Here is a 22,513-nt window from a genome sequence, read left to right as displayed (position 1 = left end):
TGGCGAAAAGGTGAAACAATAGCATATTTTATAGAAAATGTTGAGGGCGCTATACTGAACTCCCTGTAAACTTGCTTCAGAAACCTTGTTCATGGCAACTTCTGTTGATCTATTTCACACATGCTGACACTTGGTTTGTCATGCCAACATTGACACTGAAGTGACAATATGCCTGCTAGGTACTTGCATTGATGAGGCTTTGATAAAAGTACTTGTTTTTTCATCACAGAGGGTGATCTGCAGTAAACACTAGCTATTCACAAACACAGACAAATATTTCTGAACTCTAGGAAAAAATAGCGGTGAAATCAAATGAAACAAATATTGGATATAAATATTGAAGTATCATTTGATATAAGTTTTATCACACCAACCTGAGCAAATCCTAGGAAAAAAAGTTGTCTATGGGTTAGGTTTAAAGCTGGTAATGGAGCCTCTGGTCCCTTTTCTTCTACCCAACTGTCATATGCCTACATCATGTAACAATCATACACAGAACAGTTTTACTACTTTTCATTGCCATGTAGACAACAGGAAAGAAAAACATTAAGCGCCAAAGTCAATTTCTGTCACCTTTGTAAAATTTAACCCAAGTCAATTTTTTTTTCAAATTTTTACTGAAATTTTGATAAAAACTGGAGCCAATAAAATACAATCTCTATTTTTTTCCAAAATTCTTAAAGGACTCACAGAAAACTTCATAAAAATTGGTAAAATGTTGCACTACAATTTTGGTGGGAACAATTACAGCACTCAAAGGGGTAAGCTTATGTAGGATTTCAAGGAAAGTTACAGCACACATAATCAAATTGGTTAGTCAGTTAACAAATACTTCAGTCTGAAAGTTTGCTCCATATAATATGAAAACAGTACTGGTATACAGGTATGCATAAAGACAGCTTTTCACAGTGTATCATCTCATCTTATGTTCTGCACAGTGCAATTTCCTGCACAAATGTGGGAGTAGTCTTTGTGCAGAATGTGTTATCACATTCCTATTTCAAACAATCCAGAGTCAAAATTCATGATAAATCGGTGACAAAGTAAACTAACAACTGTCTCTAAAAACTTATTTCATCACAAAATTTCACATTATCGACTTGAAAACTTTCTAGTAATTAACAAGGTAGTATGCACCTCAAAGTCAGAAAGATTTAAACATTTGCTCAAACTTTCCTTGATAAACTTTCAGCCATTCTCTTACTAAATCAAGAATAAAAATAGCGTCAATGATGACCTGTGCTCCTCAGTGCATTTAGCGGTAGGGATGCAAGGAGAGAGGTTTGGGGAATGTTGCTGAGAAAGATGCAAAGAAAGGGTTGAAATGTGAAACTGTAATAAAACTATTGGTTTTTTAGCAGTGAGCGTCCAGCTTGGTAAACATGCCATCTTGTACATGAAGGCAAAAAACATAATTTTCACATGTCCACCAAACTTGGAATTTGCATAGATGTACATAGATCATCCAAATTGATTATCTGCAAGATTTTGTATGTTCCTTGCTACAAATTCTGACCCTATTGAATTATAACAGGAAAACATACACGCATGATTGGACAGTGTGGACTGTGTATTGGATGCACTACATCTGCCGTGATGATGGATTGCCAGACGACCCCACTGCATCAAAGAACTGTAGTTTAAAACGAAAATATAATTCTAAACAAGTCATTGACAATGACAAAGTAATAGGAGTATTAGTCTTGATGGGGCAGGGAAATGTGGTCATTAAGAAGTATATGTTGAGATCTATGGGCCATAGGTCTATGTCGTTGTTCCCATTTGAAACACATGAGGCATGTCTAAGTTATTGTTCTAAATTTGGAAAAAAGATCAGACCTGTAGCTGTATTGGCCAGCCATGCGCATACTAAATGAGGTACAAGATATGACATCTTAAGGTCTAATATCCTATCAAAATTGAAGGGTATAGAACTTGTGGTTACTGAGATATGCATATATATATATATATGTATAATCAAGGTCAAAGGTCATTTAGGTCACGTGTCATTTTGAAAAAAAAAAATGTATTGCTAATAAATCCCTATATGCCAAAAATCAGACCTCTACCTCTATTCGCTTGCCCAGAATTAGATATGTGCATAATAAATGAGGTAAAGCATGTGTTGTCATAAGGTCTCCCATCCTACTAAATATAAAGGACATAGCACTTGTGGGACTTATTTATTGATATAAACGTATATTTTAGGTAAAAAATCAAGTTCACATGACATTTTGTCAAAAAATTTCTATCCTATAGTTATCCCTATATACGAAAAATCAGACATCCAGCTCTTTGGGCTTGCTCAGAATTAGATATGCACATAATTAATGAGGTACAGTATGTGGCGTCATAAGGTCTCCCATCATACCAGATATGAAGGGTGTGGCACTTGAGGTTACTGAGTTATGGACAAATATGTATATTTGAGGTCAAAGGTCATTGAGGTCATGTGATATGTTGTCAAAAAAAAATTGTATTGCTAAGTTATCCCTATATACCAAAAATCAGACCTCTAGCTCTATTGGCTCGCTAAAAATTAGATATGTGCATAATTAATGAGGTATAATATGTGGCGTCATCCCATCATACCATATATGAAGGGTGTAGCACTTGTGGTTACTGAGTTATGGACAAATACATATATTTGAGGTCAAAGGTCACCAATGTCACGTGACATTTTGTCAAAATGTCTGAGATATCTGTGTGAAAGGATGGACGAACGGACACAATGACCCGGACACCATGACCCAATCTATAAGCCCCCTGGACTTCATCCGTAGGGACTAAAAACTGTGTCACTGCATCCTTTTTGCACTAGAATACGATGAGAAACTAAATTTTTATTTTTCTTGGCCTTATACATGGGTGTCTACGGAGAACTGACTTATACATGGGAGTCTATGGAGAACTGCCTTTACATGGGAGTCTATGGAGGACTGCCTTATACATGGGAGTCTATGGAGAACTGCCTTATACATGGGAGTCTATGGAGGTGTAAACTAAAAAGTCCTCCAAGTCTAACACGGCCAAATTTGATCGCATTGTGAAACAAATCGACGTGCATCTGTATGGGGTAGGGTACTATCCTTGTGCAAAGTTTGAAAGAAATTGACCAGGGCATGTCTCAGTCTGATGTCTGCGTGAACGGACGGACGGACGTATGCATGCACGCACGGACAGACGGACATACCCAGTCTATAAGTCCACCCAGACTTCGTGAGGACTGACAAACTTTCTTCGTGTCATTGATGGCCTTGATTTTTTTTGGATATTGACTGGACACATTTATTAAAGACATCAGCTTGTCAATGACAGTGAAATTATTTTTTGCAGAAACTTGATCGGTCCAGCCAAGTACACATGCTTACTCATAACAGCTGGACTGCGATGATCACAACATTGTTTTGTGATATTCCGATACAAAATTAAAATAATTTTATTAATATGTCGCATTGACTATAAAGTTGCAAATGTTTCCTTGGGTGTTGAAACATGTTAGCATAGTGTACGTGTTACAAATCAACACACCAAACAGCAATGTTCATGTAAGAACAACCTGCTTGATTTCCATGGACTTTCTGGTCCGCCCATCACACTGTTATGTCTGTTCCCCTCTAGCTTCCGAAAATTCTTGGTAAATTTACAAATTCAGTCTCAAAAGTTTTAGCCCAGATATATTTTCATTTGATATTTTGATATCATCAAGAAATGTCTGGTGATGTTCACTTCTAGATCATTAAACTGGTGGAATCTACAAAAATATTAAAATCATTCAGAATCACATAATTTCTTGTATAAGTTATAGCAGTTTGAAAGTAGGCTGAATGGGAGTCAATCAAGCTGAATGCCATTTAAATTGGAAAGCAGCAAAATGCCATTTAAATTGGAAGGCAGCAAAATTACCTTTCACCTATTGGACCACCCTAGGTAGTTTCTTGTGAACCATAATTGCGTAATTAGGGGGTCTTCATGCATGACATCACATGATGAGATGACCTAGACTTGACCTTTCAGATAACCTCAGTTTTTCTCCTTTTCCTTTGTATTATGACTCCATTTGTGAAAGTTTCCTTTGAAATAATGGTTTTTACTATCAAACTGAGTAGTTGCAGGCCAAATTTTGATACAGCAAAGTAGGTAAAACTTTTGATAGACTCAAGGACGACCCAGGACTCACAGAGGCAAAGCAGGCCTCAGTGTATTCATGGACGTTACGTTCATGATGTATTGTAGTATCGAACAGCAACAGTGTTTGTTTACGTACCAGGGAATTTGTAACTTTGTAGAAAGGAGAGTAAAGTGTTTCAATACATTGCAACTTTGTAGGAAGGAGGGTAAACTGTTTCAACATCTCACAACATTTTATTGTTAGGTGTAGTTTTCTGTTGAGGAGGTGTAAGAATTCAATAGTCACTACATTAGCCAAACAGGAATTTTTGTAGCCATTTTTAACTTTCTTTCGCATTTGGCGAATTGGCGAATAGGTAGCGGGAGCCCTGGATGCCAATACAGCTCATCTCAGAACCGGACATACTTATATACACACAAGATTTGGCAACACCCTGACAATTAAATAATCTTCAACAGCACTGATTTACATTTACAAATTATTCTATGTGAAGTAATTCTCCAATTGCAGATACTATGACAACATAACATTACACGATGGTTCAGAATGTTCATCGACTAAGTTCATTAAAAATGTACTTTGAAAACGATAGTATTTGACAGCTGTTACCGCGGCTATTACTATAAAAAGTCTGTTGAAAAAGAGTACTAAGTATCGTTGTTTTCAGGTCAACAAGAGATTGAATCAAAAACATGTGTCATGAAACAGTAAAACAACAACTGATAAATAAGTAACTTTTCTCAAGAGTAACTTGAAACGCCTCGCCTGAAAGAAAATTTCATCCCGTTTCACAGAAACTGACTGCGTAGTGCGTATTCGAGCGCCACAGCAATTAACCAACGGTCGGGGAATCCCCACGAAAATCGCTCACACTACGTACTCGTCCAAAACATTGATTGATCACTTTTTAGCTGCATGATTCACTTGCCAAAAATATTTTTATTTTGTAGATAAATAATTGAATTTCTAATTTTTTATTTCGTTTGTTAATGAAAAGTCATTTTAATGTTTTTATATGCTTTAAAAATTTCAAAACCCGCTAAAAAGCACTATTTGGCCAAAATTCAAACGAAAAACATGAAAACCAAGCTCGAATCATGGGCTATTTCTGTATGGATACTCTCACTCTCTACTCTTGCCGATGCACGATTTTTGCACCGACGTTTTTCACTCATTTTCGTTGGTATGACTTTGAAACTCCAGAAAGCGATTGAGAAGAAAGGGTTACCTTGAATTATTGAGTTTTTTGCTGATAATTTGCAAAATTAAATGAGAAAAAACACTACGAAAATTCCACACGCTTGCACACTGAGTGTTTCAGAGGCCTTTCATGTTCGTGTAGTACAACATTAGCCTAGCCTAGCCCTGCGTACGATGCTGTGTGTTCCGCTACAGCTAATCGCCCCGCTCACCACAGCCCTGCAAAGACCCGTACGTAGGGTCGGTGACTTCAAATCCATTTTGGGACTTGACGTAAAAAGCCAAATTACTGCCGAAATTCAGCTTCTTGGGCCCAAGTCGTATCCCAGCCTACCTCAGCTACTTGTCGCTTTCGCTAGCCCTGCGTACGATGCTGTGTGCTAGACTGGCATGTGATCATGGAGGTAGTAGGAGACTGAGGTTTCTTGCACGGTCGCGCCGATGAAATGGGAAGCTGAAATTTTCGCTCGAAATTTTGCAAATGAAATCGTAAATCCACTCAAAACTTCGGTTTTTTTTTACATATTTGAAACCCATGAGGAACGTAATTCATTCTCCCCTGCACAGTAAAAAGAAGATCGAAACGACATGCATGTCAGACAAAAACCAAACGCAAGCTGTCCATCCACATCCACCAATCTCGTAATTTACACCGACAGAACAAACACAATTTGATCGAGCATGGACGTTCTAACGTAAATGCATCATTGTCTATCGCATTTTCATGTAAGCCAATACACTCACACGTACGCTCTAAGTTCAATTATAATGTCAATCCAACACGATACTATTTTCGCTGATAGTGAATGTGCAGCGTGAATGGTATGCTGTAGTCGTTAGATAACACTGATCACGTGGTGTGACAAAATAGTTTTACGGAAGTTGTTGATGGAAGTGACGTCAACTTTGCTTCTCCCAACTCTATAAGCTTCCTCAGTACGTAACTTCGTCGCTAAAAATAGGGGGTCACTTTTGCAAATTTTGGTACTAGAGAAACAAATAATCCAAGATTTACCGATATTTAAAATTCAAAATGGGCGCCATCCCTGTGTTAACTCTATGGAGAAAAAGTAAAATTTTCAATTTTCTGAAAACTAAGCCAGTGAAAAGTTTTCTTACACCAAGAGCTTAAAATGAACCCCCACAAGTGGTAGATCAGAAAAGAATTGTAAAAGTTTGAGAGTCCGAATATCTGTCCCCGAGGCACATTCTACCTTAACTTGATCATAACATTACCCGTTACTTTTCCTATTTTACTCAGTGCAAGACTCTAGACCAAACCCTTTTGTGATATGATATTGTAACGATACATTTAGTGACAACTAAGTGCATATGATTACTCTAAATCATAATGATGCACAATAAAGTGAAACAAAAATTATTGTTTTCTCACATTGAATGCAGCTTTCAAGCCTCCATTGTCTGCAATGTTTTCACCGAGGGTTTGTTTACCATCCACCTGTGAAGAAAACCAAGTCAATCAAAGTCTGTACTGTAACAGAATTACCATACTTCATATTTACCAGTATCTACAGTCTACCAAACAAATGTCATAATCCCTGGATTACCATAACATCTGTGATAATTTTGGATCACAAACAAGTAACAATATGGAGACAGCTCTATGCAACAATATATTCATCAAGTCTCCTCCACAATATTGATTTTCATATATTTTTAGTGTTCAACTGGGGTGATTTTTTCTGAAAATTTCTTGAATAAATTTCTAAAAAGTCAAAGAGATATTGTGTTCTTCTTCTTCTTCTAATAATAATAATGATAATAACAATAATAATTTATTTACTTAAAAATGATGACAAAATGGTCAAAGATTACCATCACACAGCTAATACTGAAAGCAGAGTCCAAACTTACCCTTTTCTTTCTATCTGCTTGTTTATGCATAAGAAACTTTTCCAAAGCTATGTAATTTAAAATGAAAACTCCCTATCTAAATGATATTTTTACTCTTAGTTTTTGTGACTTGAGAATGTAGCAACACTTACATGTTCACCATTGACTGTATACTGACTGTACTTTTCAGCCATACACTCTGTTCTTTCTTTAAATTTGTCCACAGTTGCATTGTTCCACCATGGCACTAGATTTCCTTTCTTGTCGTATTCTCGGCCTTGGTCATCAAATCCATGGGTCAGTTCATGACCCACCACGACCCCAATGCCGCCAAAGTTCAATGACCTGAAATGCAAATTTGAAAGGTGAAAGTTCAGAGATAATCACCAAATACAGTAGTACCGTAATGGCAATGTGCAAAAATTTATTTCTGAAATACTGCAACATCATACCAGTACTTCTTTTGGAATAGAAAGTATTCTTTGAAGCTCTTGTGGTTATCTATTAACCCTTTGAGCACTAAAGTCAATTTTGGTCGCCTTTACAAAATACATCCCAGTCAAATTTTGTCAGATTTTTGCCAAATTTTGATCAAATTGTAGCTAATTGAATGTGATGTCCATCTGCTCCAAAATTATCAAAACAGATATGGAAAAATTCATAAAGATTGGTAAAATGTTGCACTAAAATTTTAGTAGCCAAATTAAAAAGCACTCAAAGGGTTAATTCAAATATTCAGGCAAAGTCTACAGGTATATAAAGATGCTTTCAATTGGCAAAGAAATAGTGAACTGTCACTTCTGAACCAATTATGGTTGATGTTGTAACTTACTTTGGGTATTCTTTGTCATAGAAAGGTGCTTGGAGGATACCAGCAGGGAATACTATAACAGAGAAAATCAAGAAATAATTATCCCTGAGCTTTCATCATCTTTGTGACCTTTCTATGATGGAACACAGTAGACCTTTCATCACCTTTCTATGATGATTCTAGGAAACAGTGGAAATTAGTGGCTATCTTTTCTATAATGAATCTGGGGAAAATGGAAGTTTGTGACATCTTTCTGTGATGTAGCCGGGAAAAAGTGGAAATTAGTGGCTATCCTTTCTATGATGAATCTGGGAAAAAGTAGAAATTAGTGGCTATCCTTTCTATGATGAATCTGGGAAGGAGCGGAAATTTAAGAGGACTGATTTATGAACTGATTATTTTGCAAGTTTTAACCTTTTCACCATCATGGTTTGACCCAGACCCATTGCTCTCAATGGTGATTGTGGACATGTTTACAAGGAATCGGGGTGAACAGTTTAGATGACGTTGCATGGCTTACTTCTCTCAATACAACTTCCTGGGTACAGGTCTTACAGTATGGTTGAAAATTGTTAAAAAGCTTCAGAAACAATTGCACATATACTGACCAAGTAGTTCTTGTTTGATTTCGTAACCTCACACACAATATCAGAATCTTGAAGATCGGTTTTTCATTATACATGCACATCATGATGCAAGTCATTAAGTTTTTTATCCATATTGAGATGGAAAGTCTGTCAAATACTTAAAATGTATCTACTCACCAATTTCATTCTTTGTTGGTGTGTAATACGCATTCACTGTTGGTGGCGTCATCTCCCATTTGGTCCTGTTAACTTTCTTACGCAGTTTTTCCCGTGAGTGTTGTATGTCGAAGGAAATCAGGTTGAGGTTATTTTCAAAGTATTCATCCTCATTGAATTCCAACTGAAAAACAAAAGAAAAACTTACAATGGATGGTGATGGCATTCTTGATGTATATTTCATTATGTCAATCTTCAATCCCTCACGAAGTCAGATTAATGATGTGACAGGCCAAAATATACGTCTGTAAAACATGTTTGTTTCCTATGAAAATCTTTCATCAACACTAAGGGGTGAGTATCAGTGGCTTTGTAATATTGTGTTCAAGAATACCAGTTCATTTCCTTGTTCTTCTGACAATAGCATGTTGAAATTTGAAGTATAGACCCCAGGGACCAATAATGCGCTTTATGCACAAGAGATTGCAGGTCAAGATGAAAATTCACATAATTACACGTAAAGGGTTTCTCAACAAATTAAACCCTAGTTGCTTACATGTGATTTTGGTAGTCGAACAAGTTACTGTATTTATAAGTTATACACCAGATTTATTATAGCTGATAAAGAATTAAGGTGTACTTAGTTTTCATACTCTTTATAAATGTTTGGAAAATCGGTGATATAACTCATCTTACCAAAGATGAGCTATTAGAATTAATTCAATCACTGATTTTTAAGTAAAAACGTAGTTACAGATCAACTTTAATAAGCATTTGACAATTTTGCTATCGACATGAGTCACGAAAGTCTGTGGCAGTTGACCATATTTTCAAAATGGCAGATTTCTACAGGTAAAACAAACAAGATTATAGAAGCCAAAGTCAAGTTTTAGATTATACAGAATTTCATACCAGAAATGCCTAAAAAGATGATAAGATGCACAATTTTAACTAGTTTCATATTAAAACAAACAGAACTTTTTTGCCATGACAGCAATTTTTGTTAAAAGAATTTATTAGATCAATATCTGAAACTCTTGCTGCAGTGAGAAGTGAACTTTTTACCCATAATACATTGCAATATCATGTAGTTTGCCCCCCTAATACAAGACAAAAACTACTAGTATTTAGGGTAGCCAGAATTATGATTAAAGTTTGGAGGTATGTTTGTTGATAACATTTTACCATGAAACCTGTATACTGGAAATGGAAAAAAAGACTTTTTGGTACCTAAAATATTTGCTCAGAATATTAATTTCATCAAAACACTCATACAATTGTCTTTTATCTGCAAGCCATTATTGTTAGTGTACATACCCCTTTGTATCTCTCATCAAGGCTTGGCGGATCCAGGATGTAATTTGGAAAACCAATCATATCAACAACTGCATCTGCCTAAAGGATAGAACATCATGTCTTTAAATGAACATGATTTGCAGAAAGTGCAACTGTGCAGTGTAATCGGCATAAATTACCATGGTAACATTTCCATTTCAAAAAACATTCCTTCACAATAAATAACTTAGTAAATTGTAAACAGACTGTAAGAGCTATGTAAGAGGACCAATTTATATTCTTGGCGCAGAGTGCCTTTTCTTGACTGGTGCAGAGTATATGAATTTGACCTATTATATACCTGACTGTAATTAACAATATCAGGGCTCCCCTAAGTCACCAAAATGATTAGCCAACTGATTAGCCAAATCAAAAATTTTGTAGCCACTTTGAGCAAATTTTAGCCATAATTTCAAGCGTGGCAATTACAGCTTTCTCTGCATTCAGGAGTTCGTCATTTTACAAATAAAGATGTTTTGTAAGATTTTCCTGATAGTTTTTACATTAAAGAAACATTTGTTCAGTTTGTATTGAATAATCTGTGTTTTTATGACATTTCGAGGATAGAAATACTTTTTCAGTTCAGATGGTAAACTTTTACCACCAGAAATAAAATAAGGTATCAATTGAATTCTAAAAAACTGGTAGTAAAGTGAAGTGTACATGTATATTACAACAGGTACAGAACATTTCTGCAGCATTCATTTAGCGTTCACAGTATGATAGCTTGTCATAAGCTACAAGCCTCTCATTGCATGCGGCAAATTTATGCAGTCTTCCATAACCAAAATGTTTTAACCACAAGAACAAAAAAATGATGCAGAAGAAAGCATTTAGTAGCACACTGGCAGTGTAGATACAATTGGCCCCGGTGTTACGTGTTCACAGGCTGAATAGCATTTTGAGTATGAGTATTTTTCTTGAGACCAAAGGGTTTGGCCAAACACGTGCACACTCTTGTAAAACAATACACAATGATATGTGTTCATTTAAATTACTGTTTGAGAGTGTACATTGTTTTAATGATTATGATAACATTTTAGCATAGATATATTTTCATTTGATATTTTGATATCATCAAGAAATGTCTGGTGATGTTCACTTCTACATCATTAAACTCGTCGAATCTGCAAAAATATTAAAATCATTCAGAATCACATAATTTCTCGTATAAGTTATAACAGTTTGAAATAAACCGAATTAACAATTTTAATGAATTATTGCTTTAATGTTTACATGCAAAATTACAATTGACAAACGTGATGATTTGCGATGGATATGCTTACTGCAATTACTGTTGACAATTTCTCTTTGCAATGACTCTTAATAAAATTAATTTAAAACTGACAGTCAAGCTGAATGCCATTTAAATTGGAAGGCACCAACATTACCTTTTACCTATTGGACCATCCTAGGTGGCTCTTTTGAACCATAATTGTACACTTAAAGGGTCTTCATGCATGGCATCACATGATGAGATGACCTAGACTTGACCTTTCAGAAAACCTGAGTTTTTCTCCTCTTCCTTTGTATTATTACTCCGTTTGTGAAATTTCCCTTTAAATTATGGTTTTACTATCAAACTGAGTAGTTGCAGGCCAAATTTTGATTCTAGCAAAGTAGGTAAAACTTCTCAAAGACTGAAGGACGAACGGAACTCACGGAGGCAAAGCAAAGCCTCTGTGTACTGCAGACCACGTACCCTCTAGATAGAGGGACCGTGTGCAGATGGAACAGCAACAATGTTTGTTTTACGTACCAGGGAATTTGTAACTTTGTAGAAAGGCGAGTGAAGTGTTTCAATACATTGCAACTTTGTATGAAGGAGGGTAAACTGTTTCAATATCTTACAACTTTTTTATTGTTAGCTGTAGTTTTTATTGTTGAGGTGGCACCAGGGCCAGTCCCAGGGTAGTAAAAATTCATTAGCCACTATCTTCGCCAAACTGGAATATTTGTAGCCATTTTAACTTTCTTTCGCATTTGGCTAACTGGCGATCGGGTAGCGGGAGCCCTGAATATTATGATTACAGAGGAATATACATAACAAATCATAAGGTAGTGAGAGTTTGTCACTGCCAGGTCATTGACAAAATGCATACTGACATGCAATGTACATGTACATATTGATAATATTTTGATAATTTGAAACAAAACAATGATCTTCCTCTTGACATTAGTAATATGTGGTGTCATTTTAACATATTCTCTCTCTCTCTCTCTCTCTCTCTCTCTCTCTCTCTCTCTCTCATTTGGGCTTGTAATAGTGCCATCTAGAGATATTTGTCATAGCGCCCTCATCAGCATCTTACCTTCTCTCTGGCTGCTGCTCTTGTTTCATCATCCATCCAGTCCAACTCTGGAAAGTTACCTTTGAAAGCTTCCCTGATTTCATTTATCATCTGTTGTGCCTGTAACTCAAGTCAGCAGACAAAATGTTAACTTAACATGGACATCATGAATGGTGGCTTCCTGACTGTACCTTGTCCTGTATTTACCAACAGTAGTTTGGAAAAGCCCAATCTAGGATTGGATCTATATGATATAACAGAAACTGTCGTAAACTTAAAAGTAAACACTGGTTTCGTTCCCTAAACTGCCCCACATGTGGTTTTACTGCATTTTTGCTTCTGCATGGATATATTAAGCATCTGATTTGAATTACGGTATTATTACGTCAGCCTAAAAATAATTTTTGTTTTTTCATTCATATATTAGCATGTTAAGGCTTGTGAGCAAGCTTTCCAAAGTATTACTCACTGCCTGGTTTGACTTTGCTTACAGAAAACATGCTACACAAATATTTGTGAGTGATAAAATTGGTCAGGTTTTTCAGAATTAAAACATTATTTGTTGATAATTGTCAGCCATACATGTAAGTCTACGACACTCAACCCCTCTTTCAGAAGATCACATGGACAACAGATTTTGTTCACACTGTTGTTTGTATTGGAACGAGCAGCAGTTTTTATCCTCTTCACTCCATGGTACATTTATGTATTCAAAAGCGGTGCAAAATTCCAGGTACCCTACAGATCACCATGACGTACATGTACCGTATACCCATCATAATACACAAATCACCATGTTTACCTATGTCTTAGCAAACTGAACAGTGAAAGTAATGTTTTAAAGGTCTTGACATGTACAAGTCTATTAAAATATGTTATCCGAGACATGTTATGCTTTATCGATTTTAATCAGCAGGATGTGATATTGACACATGAGACCTGTAGAAGAAGGGTCATGAATGTACATTTTAAAGAGTATGGATATTCAGAACAAGATTTGTCAGTTTCAGTCCATAATACCCCGCAGTGTGTCTGCATTAATTTTCTTACATTTTGTTTGCTGTTTCCGTCAAAGGCTTCCCTGACAAACATGGCACCCAAGGCCATGCCTATGGAACCATCCGTGTCAGTCACACAGAATCTCCACAAGTCTGTCTTGCTGTTGGTGCCATACAGCGCCTCGGCAAACTCTGCAGATGCGTCCCGGAAGTCCTGGTTCAAGAAAGGTGCCATTCTATGCGCCACTTTCCAGATCATGTAGTTGTTAAGGATTCTATGGAATATAAATAGAAAAGGAAAATTCAAGAATTGAATGAAGTTTTGCCAATACAGGATATTGTCCTCATGAATTTTCTGTAGTACATATCAGTACTGAAATCACAGAAAGCAAGGTTCAGTTCTTTTACAGAATTATGAACTTTGAAATTGAAAGACTAAATTTTTGCTCTGACTTTCTTAAGGAAAGTATCAATCATTGTCTTTCAAACTCAAGATTACTAATCAGGGATCAGCATGCAAATTTGGTACTGTGGAAACAAATTACCTTAAATTTACTCATTTCTGAAATTAAAAATGGCCAAAATTCCTGTGTTGACACTATGGGGGAAAATAAATTATTGATATTCACAATAATATGACAGTGAAAACTTTAATTCCAGCAGAACTTCAAAATGAGCCCATACAAGTTGTAGATCAGAAAAGTATTGTGAATATTTCAGAGTCCTAAAACCTATCCCGAAGGCACATTGCACATTGGAGGAGCTGACTCACCTGGCTGGGGTTCTCAGAATAAGATCTGATACATGCTGTAGGAACTCTGGTGCATACAAAACAAGATTTTCATCCATAGTGATATCTTCAACACCTGCTTTACCAAACATGTACTGGAAGTATTGCAGCCAGTCAACCTACAATGTGAAGATCAGTCAGGTGAGCTACACTGAATGGAGTGAGTTAAACAAAATCACCCATTAAGTATTCACTCTGCAAATTATTGTATTACATGCCTCGATCATATATCAAACATAGAATGCTCCATAGGATTCAATGGTAACTCGTTGATGACAGAGCTGGTTGCATAGCCATCATTGGACTTAAAGTGAACTGGAACTATTTTCACCTTGACACATTAAAATGATCAAATTACATATTCCACATGTAGGAAATACTGTTTTTACAAAATAATTCATAAAAAAAACAGTAAACGGCATAGCTGTGATTTAAATATATCAAAGTGCCAATCGATGATGAAAATTGTTCTGTTTTTTTCAACAGATTTTCATCTAACATGGAAATAAAGCATATTTTTGTGATTTGTATGTAAACCTCCCAAAAAATTGGAGTGAAAAAATATGAGGGAGGCATGAAATAAAAACATTATTGAGGGACTACGGTATGTAATCTCGAGGCAGGAGACCATTTGCACTCCTGATATCAGGCAAATGGTCACCTACCCTTGGCCACATAGTCCCTTGTTTGGGCTATAATATGTAACACTGCTATAGCATAGTGGGTGGCAGTTGTTTGATTGGAAGTATTTTATAGGAATATGAACAAAATTAAAAAAGCTAAAAGTACAAAGAAAGACAAGAATGAGAAAGATGTCAATGCTGGTTGCAAAAGGTTTGCTTTTGAAGATTTCAAACTTGAACTTACAGCAGGTGCTCTGTCATACAAATCACTGACTGTTACCCTGTGGTATATTGTGTTTTCATCTCGCCTCTCATCCATTGATACTGTGATCTAGTTAGGAAATGAAAAAAATTGCAAGTCAGTTAATACAATGTGTTTGTGTTTACTGTAATTGTGTAAGATTTGAGGATATAGGATTTATTGCATGTTGCATCAAACTTTCATATATACCTGTCTGTGACAGAGCAGAGGTTATAACTTAACTCATCAAAAAAGTATTTTAAAAGTTTTAGAGTCCAAATATCTATCCCCCAGGTGCACTCTACTAATGGCATCATAGATTATGTGTATCCATCTAGAAAAATCTAGCAGTCCCACTTGGCACAGCCTCTTTCTTCTCCAGGCTTTTGAGTGTATAATACTAGTCTAAATTAGATTAAATTAAATGTCCATGCAGTCTTATGGACAACACAAGAACAAAGAGTTGCTTGTCCACATTCCACTAACATGCAGCACAGTACCATGAACTGATGCTGGGCAAATCATGTATGGATTGTAACTTACATCAGCCACATCAGTTTCAAGGTCAAGTTGAATTGTCACTTACATTAGCCACTTCAGTTTCAAGGTCAAGTATCTCTTGCATCAGAGGTTGGGTTTCATTCAAGTCTGCTCCCATCAAAGTAGCAACTGTCATCATGTACTTCAGATATGCATCAGTTACCTGTGCAGGCAGAGTCACAAAAACAATCATTAAATTATTAATCACTGCAAACTTGCCGGTTTTACTTTATATAATTTACTGGTAAACAAACAATGTAAATTTTGGGATTGTTTCATTTTTGCATGCAGAGATAACTTCAAAAGAGTTTTTACTGCTTACTTCATAACATTTTTTTTGTTCGTGGTTGGTGTGAAGCCGGTCGTTTGAAAAATCTTTGATTCAGAACATGAGAAATGCAAGTAAATTAAACATATACAGTAAAACTTATACACTATTTCATAATACGGAATCAGGATTATTCAGAACAATGGCGGCTGCAAAACATTTCCAAGCATTTTTATGCCATAGTATTGATTCACTCTCAAAGGAGTTAGTGCAGTGTAGTGGCTAATTGAAGGTTGTTCTAATTCAGCTATTTTAAATAAAATGAAATGTGCAACAGCTTGAAAGGTTGTAGCCGATTGGTTCCTTTGAGAAGATTTATCATTACCAATGATTTACAGCAAACCCATGAGTTTTAACCTTGCAAGAAACAGCACATCAGTTCCCCTAGGCAAAGAGAATGATCACACCATCAGATATGAGAGAAGAAATGCTTTATGAAATTTAGATTTTCCAAAATTTGCTTCAAACTCACCTCTTTGGAATCATTTTTGAGGTAATAGTCTCTGCTAGGCAAGACCAAACCAGACTGATCAATCTGTTCAGAAAGGAAAGAAAACGTGACGCTAATGTCTGAACAGTCTTTGACCTTGTGAACAATCACTTGCCTCTACAGAGGGCTTGAGTGGGAATAAAGTATGCCCTTTTTTATCAGCAATTTAATTATGGTAACTTACAGGTAGTATTTAGTCAGGGCAGTTGTAAGGTCAGATACATATAAGTGTGCTCAGTAAGACCAAGAGATCAATAAATTTTTTTCTGGTCCTAGAAATTATGCAAATTAAAGTGATATTATCACTTGATTTTTCATTTTTTTTGACACGCCCTTTATTACGACATTACAGGAGTTTCTTTTTTGATTGACTGCAATATACTTTCACTTCATATTTCAGCAGAGTGTTGGTGCATGTACGTAGGGAACACAGCTCTAGCAGTGTGTTACCTATAGGTTTTAAGTTGATGTTGTAAATACCAAAGAAGGGATTAAAATGATGTGTTGCAGCAGAGCCTTGAAACGCATAGTCCTGTAAATTTCCCATAATTCATTGCAATTTGTATCCTCAGAGATTCCCAAGAGAAGTCTACCAGGTCTCCCATGTGTAGACAAATTCATAGACTAGTTGTAAAAATTCTGAAAACGTACTTTTAAGGATACCAATTCGCATTTTAAATGATTTAGAAAATTATGCAAGATTGAGAGAGGAGATAGCATTTTTGTAAAATTTTCCACTGATTGTGTCTTCAGCCATACAGAATAATGTGATGGAAAGTAGGGAGACCAGTTGCACCTGTTTTTGAAACAAAACGATATTGATATTTTCCAATGGAAATGACAAAAGAAATTTGCATTCTAAGTTTTCTCAGAGAATGACCCCTTCAGTTCATCATAACTTGCTGACTAAAAGTATGGCATTTGTAGTACCTACAGAATGTGACTTTTATGGTTGTTTAATGGTTATTTGGAAACTTCTGCTGAAATTTCTAAATGTACTTTTACTTGATAATATTTATCAATAATTCTGATGCTGAACATTATTGCTTGCATAAAGAACTGAAAAAGTTATGAGAAAAGTAACCTTCAAGGATACAAATCAAAGAAAATCGTGGGTAATTTATTGTACTGTTAGACGATCATGAAAGAAAATTGATTTGTCTTGACCTAATGTATTCCTGACATGCACCGCTTGCTGTATTGTTGATTGATTGATTGACTGATAGAGTGCGTGTCTGTAGAAAATTCTTATTTATTAATACTTCTCTTTCCATGGATACAGTGGTATGGTGGCAGGATTTTGTTGACAACTTAGCATACCTGTATAATATTTTCTGTAGACTGTTTATCATCTGGTCCAACCCAGACTGAAAACAGCGGCTGTATTTCATAGTCACTGAGAGTTTGTAATGTTACATTAAAGTCAAAAGTTGACTCATTCCATTCTCCAAAAACACTCCATCCACCAATCTGAAACAGAGAAGAGAATTGATCATCACGCCATTCTTGTAGAATAAATGATCCTGAGAAACTGACAGATGCATGCATTCATAAAGAGCACCCTCTACAGGTAAACACCAAACATGCAGGATTTATGAAGGCTGCCCTCTATAGGTAAAATTCCAGACAATCATGTAGTAATTGATTTAATTTCCTGCAAGAATTATTCATTTGTCACATAATATCCAAGAGCGACACATTTGTAGTGAACAGTAAATAATATGATGGCCCTAGGGAACAGATTCTATAGCAGTCAGGTGGAATTTACACAGAGAGCTACATGTACTGGTATGCCAATATGTGGAACTCTTTATGTTCTTGAAAACCACACTGAAACTGTAACTCTGTTACTCTCTTAGTGCTGTTACTGACTATCCTAGAATAGTGTCAATCTGTATGGCAACATACCTTTTGAGTGCATCAATCCAAAATCAGAAATAGTGGCAAAACATCTGTTTTGAAAACCTGCACCTTGCATGACTTTCCTTTGTTTCATATATCAAAAGGCTCATAATTTCAGGGTTAAATAAGGATTTTTCAAATCATTCAAGATGTTTAAAATGTTACTAAAAGACAACACTTGCCTTTTTCAAATGGAAAAATTTTCATGAAAAGTGACAAGCATGGTTTAGAAGGTGTCCCTCAAAGCACACTGTTCGGGAGTGAAAGAGTACACATTTTACGCAACTTGGAGACGGGAAAAAGCAAGAAGTTTGTTAAAATCAAATGACATTATTAAGAAGAGTGCCAGTATTCACTTACCTTTTGAATAATATCTAATAGAGGTTTTGCTTTTAATTTTTCTATAATTTTCTTTTTATCCATGCAGGATTGGTAATACCTCTGAGCTTTTCTCTCTGCCTCACTGTGTGATTCATTGAGTGGTTTTTCTGTTTGTGTGTGAGAAACAAGACATAGGTTGTGTCAGTATTGCATTGGCTACCAGTACTTGCCTATGGTGAACACCTGTACGATCAACACCAATACGTGACATAATACCAACACTGGTGTGAAATTTTACAGAAAGACATAATGTGTTATACCGGTATTTGCCGGTTCACATAAAAAAATTCACTCTATCCATGGCATGGATAACTGTAACACAATAATTTTCTGGGTATATAATTTTAACACACTCTGATTATTTTGTGTACTGCAAATTTAGGAATGGAACAAAGAGATAACTGGCATTTGAGAGAGGCAATTTGATTGGCTTGTATGAGTATTGACATGAACCTCGGACAAAGCTACGACAAGTATATATGACTAAGTATACATACCTGTCCACTACTTCAACTACCGTACAGTGTTCCCTCTAAGGTTTCGAGAAGGTGCGCAACTTGAGATACGCCTGATTACCTCACAGCTGGGTCCGTTCATGTACATGCTTATTTATTGAGGTACGTCACAACGTACAATGAACGTTGGTGGCAACTGTGCCGCCAACGGGCGCTAAACTTGAAACGCGGAAGTAAAATCTACATCGCACATTTCGCCCTGAGTTATCGTTTCCAAAACTAATACTGATTGAAATGATTAAGACTAAAGTTGCGCAAAACATAAAATTTCACTGCGAGAGCAGTCGGAGACACTGCGCAATTAGCGCACAAATAAGCCTTAGCGGGAACACTGCTACCGTATATATATATAGTATTGACATAAAAGCAATAGGCATATCTTTCAGGGAGATGGACACTGATGTAGAATTGCCAGAACGTAATTTGTGAGAAGGTCACTGACACAACTCGAGAATTTTTCTTGATGACTTGATACATCAGAATTTGCTCTCACCTAAGGCATTTTTCATCACCAGCTGATTTTCCTGCCAGAGCACCCCAAATGTGTTCCATCTGGAATTACCATCTGGAATGGGATGGGTTTTTATCCAACCACCGCAGGCATACTGAAAGAAATCCTCACAGGGATCCACAGTCGTGTCCATGGAACTAAGAACACTGCTGGCTATCGTTACACAAGCTGGGCTTAAACAGTAATCTGATGGGGAGAAAGAAAATGCATCGTATTCTGATGAAGAAACAAGTTTGAGACAAAATATTTTAAAGAAAAAGTTCAAGTTACATACTTTGAGAAGAAGAAAACTACAATTGGTATACTTGTGTACCGTTTTCTTGACAAAAATGGACCAGTATATGGTAGGCAATGCAAAGCTTCAGAACAATTTTTTTTGTTGGATACTCTATTAGACAGGTCAGGTTGGATTTACACACACACACTTGACAGTAGAGGAGCTTGGAGCAAAAGTAACTACACATACAAGTAAATAAATTTTACCATAAATTTAACAAAAACCTCAAACATATTGGTATAAACCACATTTGAAGGATATCAGACATTCAATTTGTGGAATTTTTCTTACAAAAGATAAAGGAAACTAACCAAAATATAAATTATTGATTGATGTAAATTTCTTCGTAATGTAAGAAAGTCTGACCAAGGTCTCCTCTCAGACACATCTTAATCAAATGTGAAAAGCCAGCAAAGAATTATTTCTGAGAGTCAGATATTTTCACCTAAATGTAAAACAGCCTCATACGGTATACAAATAATACGGTACATATATCAAACACTGTCACAATTTGGAGACATTTTTATGAGATCACATCTAGGAACCTTTGAACTAAGTTTGAGGCATTTGGACGAGCAGTTTGCAAGAAGAATTTCAAAAATGTCTAATATAAGTTGGTAACAATGAAGAATCATTTGATTTATAAGCTCATCAAACACTACTCAGAACTGAGTCTGAAAAGCCATGATAATATCAGATGAGTAACATGAAGAATAATAAAATTATATTACATGCTTTGAGCTCTTCAACTCCCTTGATTTCATTATAATAGTATCCATTACAGTTTGACTGGTCAATGACATGTCAATGTGTGGGTCATTCACAATATACAACTGTATAATTCAGAGATGAAAGTTTGGCAGCACTGAGTTAAAGTTAGATATACCAATGTATTGAATGGCTCCTGACTTTTATCAAGTGTATAACTTGAGGTATTATAGTCATCCTTTACTGATTACTGAAAGTGTTTGCTGTGCTATGTGTTACGATAGTGTTGACAATACAAATGGACAGATTCTTTTGTGTGACTTGGTGAACATAGTTTTGTATATCTTATGCGTGTCAGGAGTTTTCATGAATTAATTTTGGTTTTATAAATATTATAGTATTAATGCACATGTATTGTGACATTGCTGTCTACTGTGAGCAGTTTTATCTGCAGAAGGACATGGACACTTCCCAGTTGTTATTCCAGCTCCAAGAAATTCGGATTGTTTGGTGTCAAAGACATTATTGTTCAGATGTCTGCTGCTCTACTCAGAAATACTCATTTGGTGAGTGTGTGTGGCAGTGACTTTGGAAACATCCTAGTCGCACGAGTTTTGTGCAGTTATATGTCTACCCAGACTGTCCTTCTGTGAAACGTTCAAGTTCTGGTGAGAGTGTTACAGCAATCCAGAAATGTCCTAGTCGAAGGAGTTTTGTGCTAGACTGTTTGTCTGGCCAAATATCTGTGTTATTGCTGCTACACTGTCAAAGTTCTTTGTGAAGTGTCGCACAGCAACTGTTCATGACAGTAGTTCTTTTGCTGGAGGACTCTGTCGTCATCAATGTGGTTTAAGACCAGATAATGTCTGATGGGTCTGTGCAGTATTCTCATTGAAACAACTAACAATTATTTTTCGTTCACATTTAGTTACCCGGTCATCCTCAGTTTCAAGTAGATGTGATATCTTGCATTCATTTTTAATTTATTTCATTATTCATTAAAATACAAGTTTTACATAATATTCGGTGTATAGAGTTATCTTTGTTTGACTGTCATCGCGTCGAGGAAGCTGGTTTGCTTGTGGGTTGTAATGTATGCATGCCAGAAATCCTAAGTGGTACACCATATCATGCTGCTATAAGTAGACTGGCTCAAAGTTTCATTGAAAAACAAGCAAAGTAATATATCATGATTGAATGTAAATCTCACTCCCTGAAACCCTCTCATATCCCAGTATTGTATTAAAAAACTATTATTCAATTAAGAAAATATGATGAGCAAATATGGCAAAATTCATAATTTTAAGGTTGAGAAACAAATTTTGAGTTACCGTACCAGTATATGAAACATTAATGACCTTGTGTTTCGCATTTTCACAATAAAGTGCACTGACATTAGATGGTGCCCAGCAAAATAATCACTTAGATTTAATTCTCATCACATAGATAAAAACATTCCCAGAGTAGATTATACATTTAGTAATTTTATTCATTTCAAGCTTTCACTCTGTTTCCTTAGAGGTCAAACATCGCCATCTATCAAGAAATGAAATTGAATTCTGAAGGGTTAGGTTTACTGTGCTCTGCTTCTGGGCAGGATGATCAGGGAAAATTTGCACAGAAGATTGAAGCACTTTGAGGAATAACCTCTGGAACAGACTACCGTACATCTAAATGTTAACCTTAATCATACCGTATTATGTGATTTGAACAAGTCAACTCCAACAGGAATCAAAACTCAGCTAAATTTGTGGACAAAGTTCTAACAGTCAATTCCTTGTTTTTGATAAAATTTTCTTCACTTTGTTTTGAGAAAGCAAGTAAGTTTTCTTCTTCTTGCATG

General features: G+C 36.0%; 1 protein-coding gene across 7 annotated transcripts in view; it reads right to left on the bottom strand.

The window, feature by feature from the left end:
• Positions 1-22,513, bottom strand: part of LOC139136700 (endothelin-converting enzyme homolog) — a 108,514-nt gene that overhangs the window by 6,689 nt on the left and 79,312 nt on the right. For all 7 annotated transcript variants that reach the window (XM_070704504.1, XM_070704500.1, XM_070704501.1 and 4 more), the window contains 15 exons: positions 19,668-19,871; positions 18,639-18,766; positions 17,697-17,846; positions 16,359-16,421; positions 15,605-15,721; positions 15,022-15,108; positions 14,137-14,273; positions 13,417-13,639; positions 12,388-12,486; positions 10,058-10,135; positions 8,762-8,924; positions 8,019-8,070; positions 7,339-7,531; positions 6,726-6,791; positions 375-470 (listed from right to left, as the gene is read on the bottom strand). In XM_070704504.1, the coding sequence (XP_070560605.1) occupies positions 375-470; positions 6,726-6,791; positions 7,339-7,531; positions 8,019-8,070; positions 8,762-8,924; positions 10,058-10,135; positions 12,388-12,486; positions 13,417-13,639; positions 14,137-14,273; positions 15,022-15,108; positions 15,605-15,721; positions 16,359-16,421; positions 17,697-17,846; positions 18,639-18,766; positions 19,668-19,871 (1,856 nt within the window). The remainder of the gene's footprint in view (positions 1-374; positions 471-6,725; positions 6,792-7,338; positions 7,532-8,018; positions 8,071-8,761; positions 8,925-10,057; positions 10,136-12,387; positions 12,487-13,416; positions 13,640-14,136; positions 14,274-15,021; positions 15,109-15,604; positions 15,722-16,358; positions 16,422-17,696; positions 17,847-18,638; positions 18,767-19,667; positions 19,872-22,513) is intronic.

This window comes from Ptychodera flava, chromosome 7 (genome assembly GCF_041260155.1).
Source record: "Ptychodera flava strain L36383 chromosome 7, AS_Pfla_20210202, whole genome shotgun sequence".
In the NCBI taxonomy this organism is placed as follows: Eukaryota; Metazoa; Hemichordata; class Enteropneusta; family Ptychoderidae; genus Ptychodera; species Ptychodera flava.
Note: the sequence above shows the minus strand (reverse complement) of the source record. Positions and strands in the feature narration are given on the sequence as shown.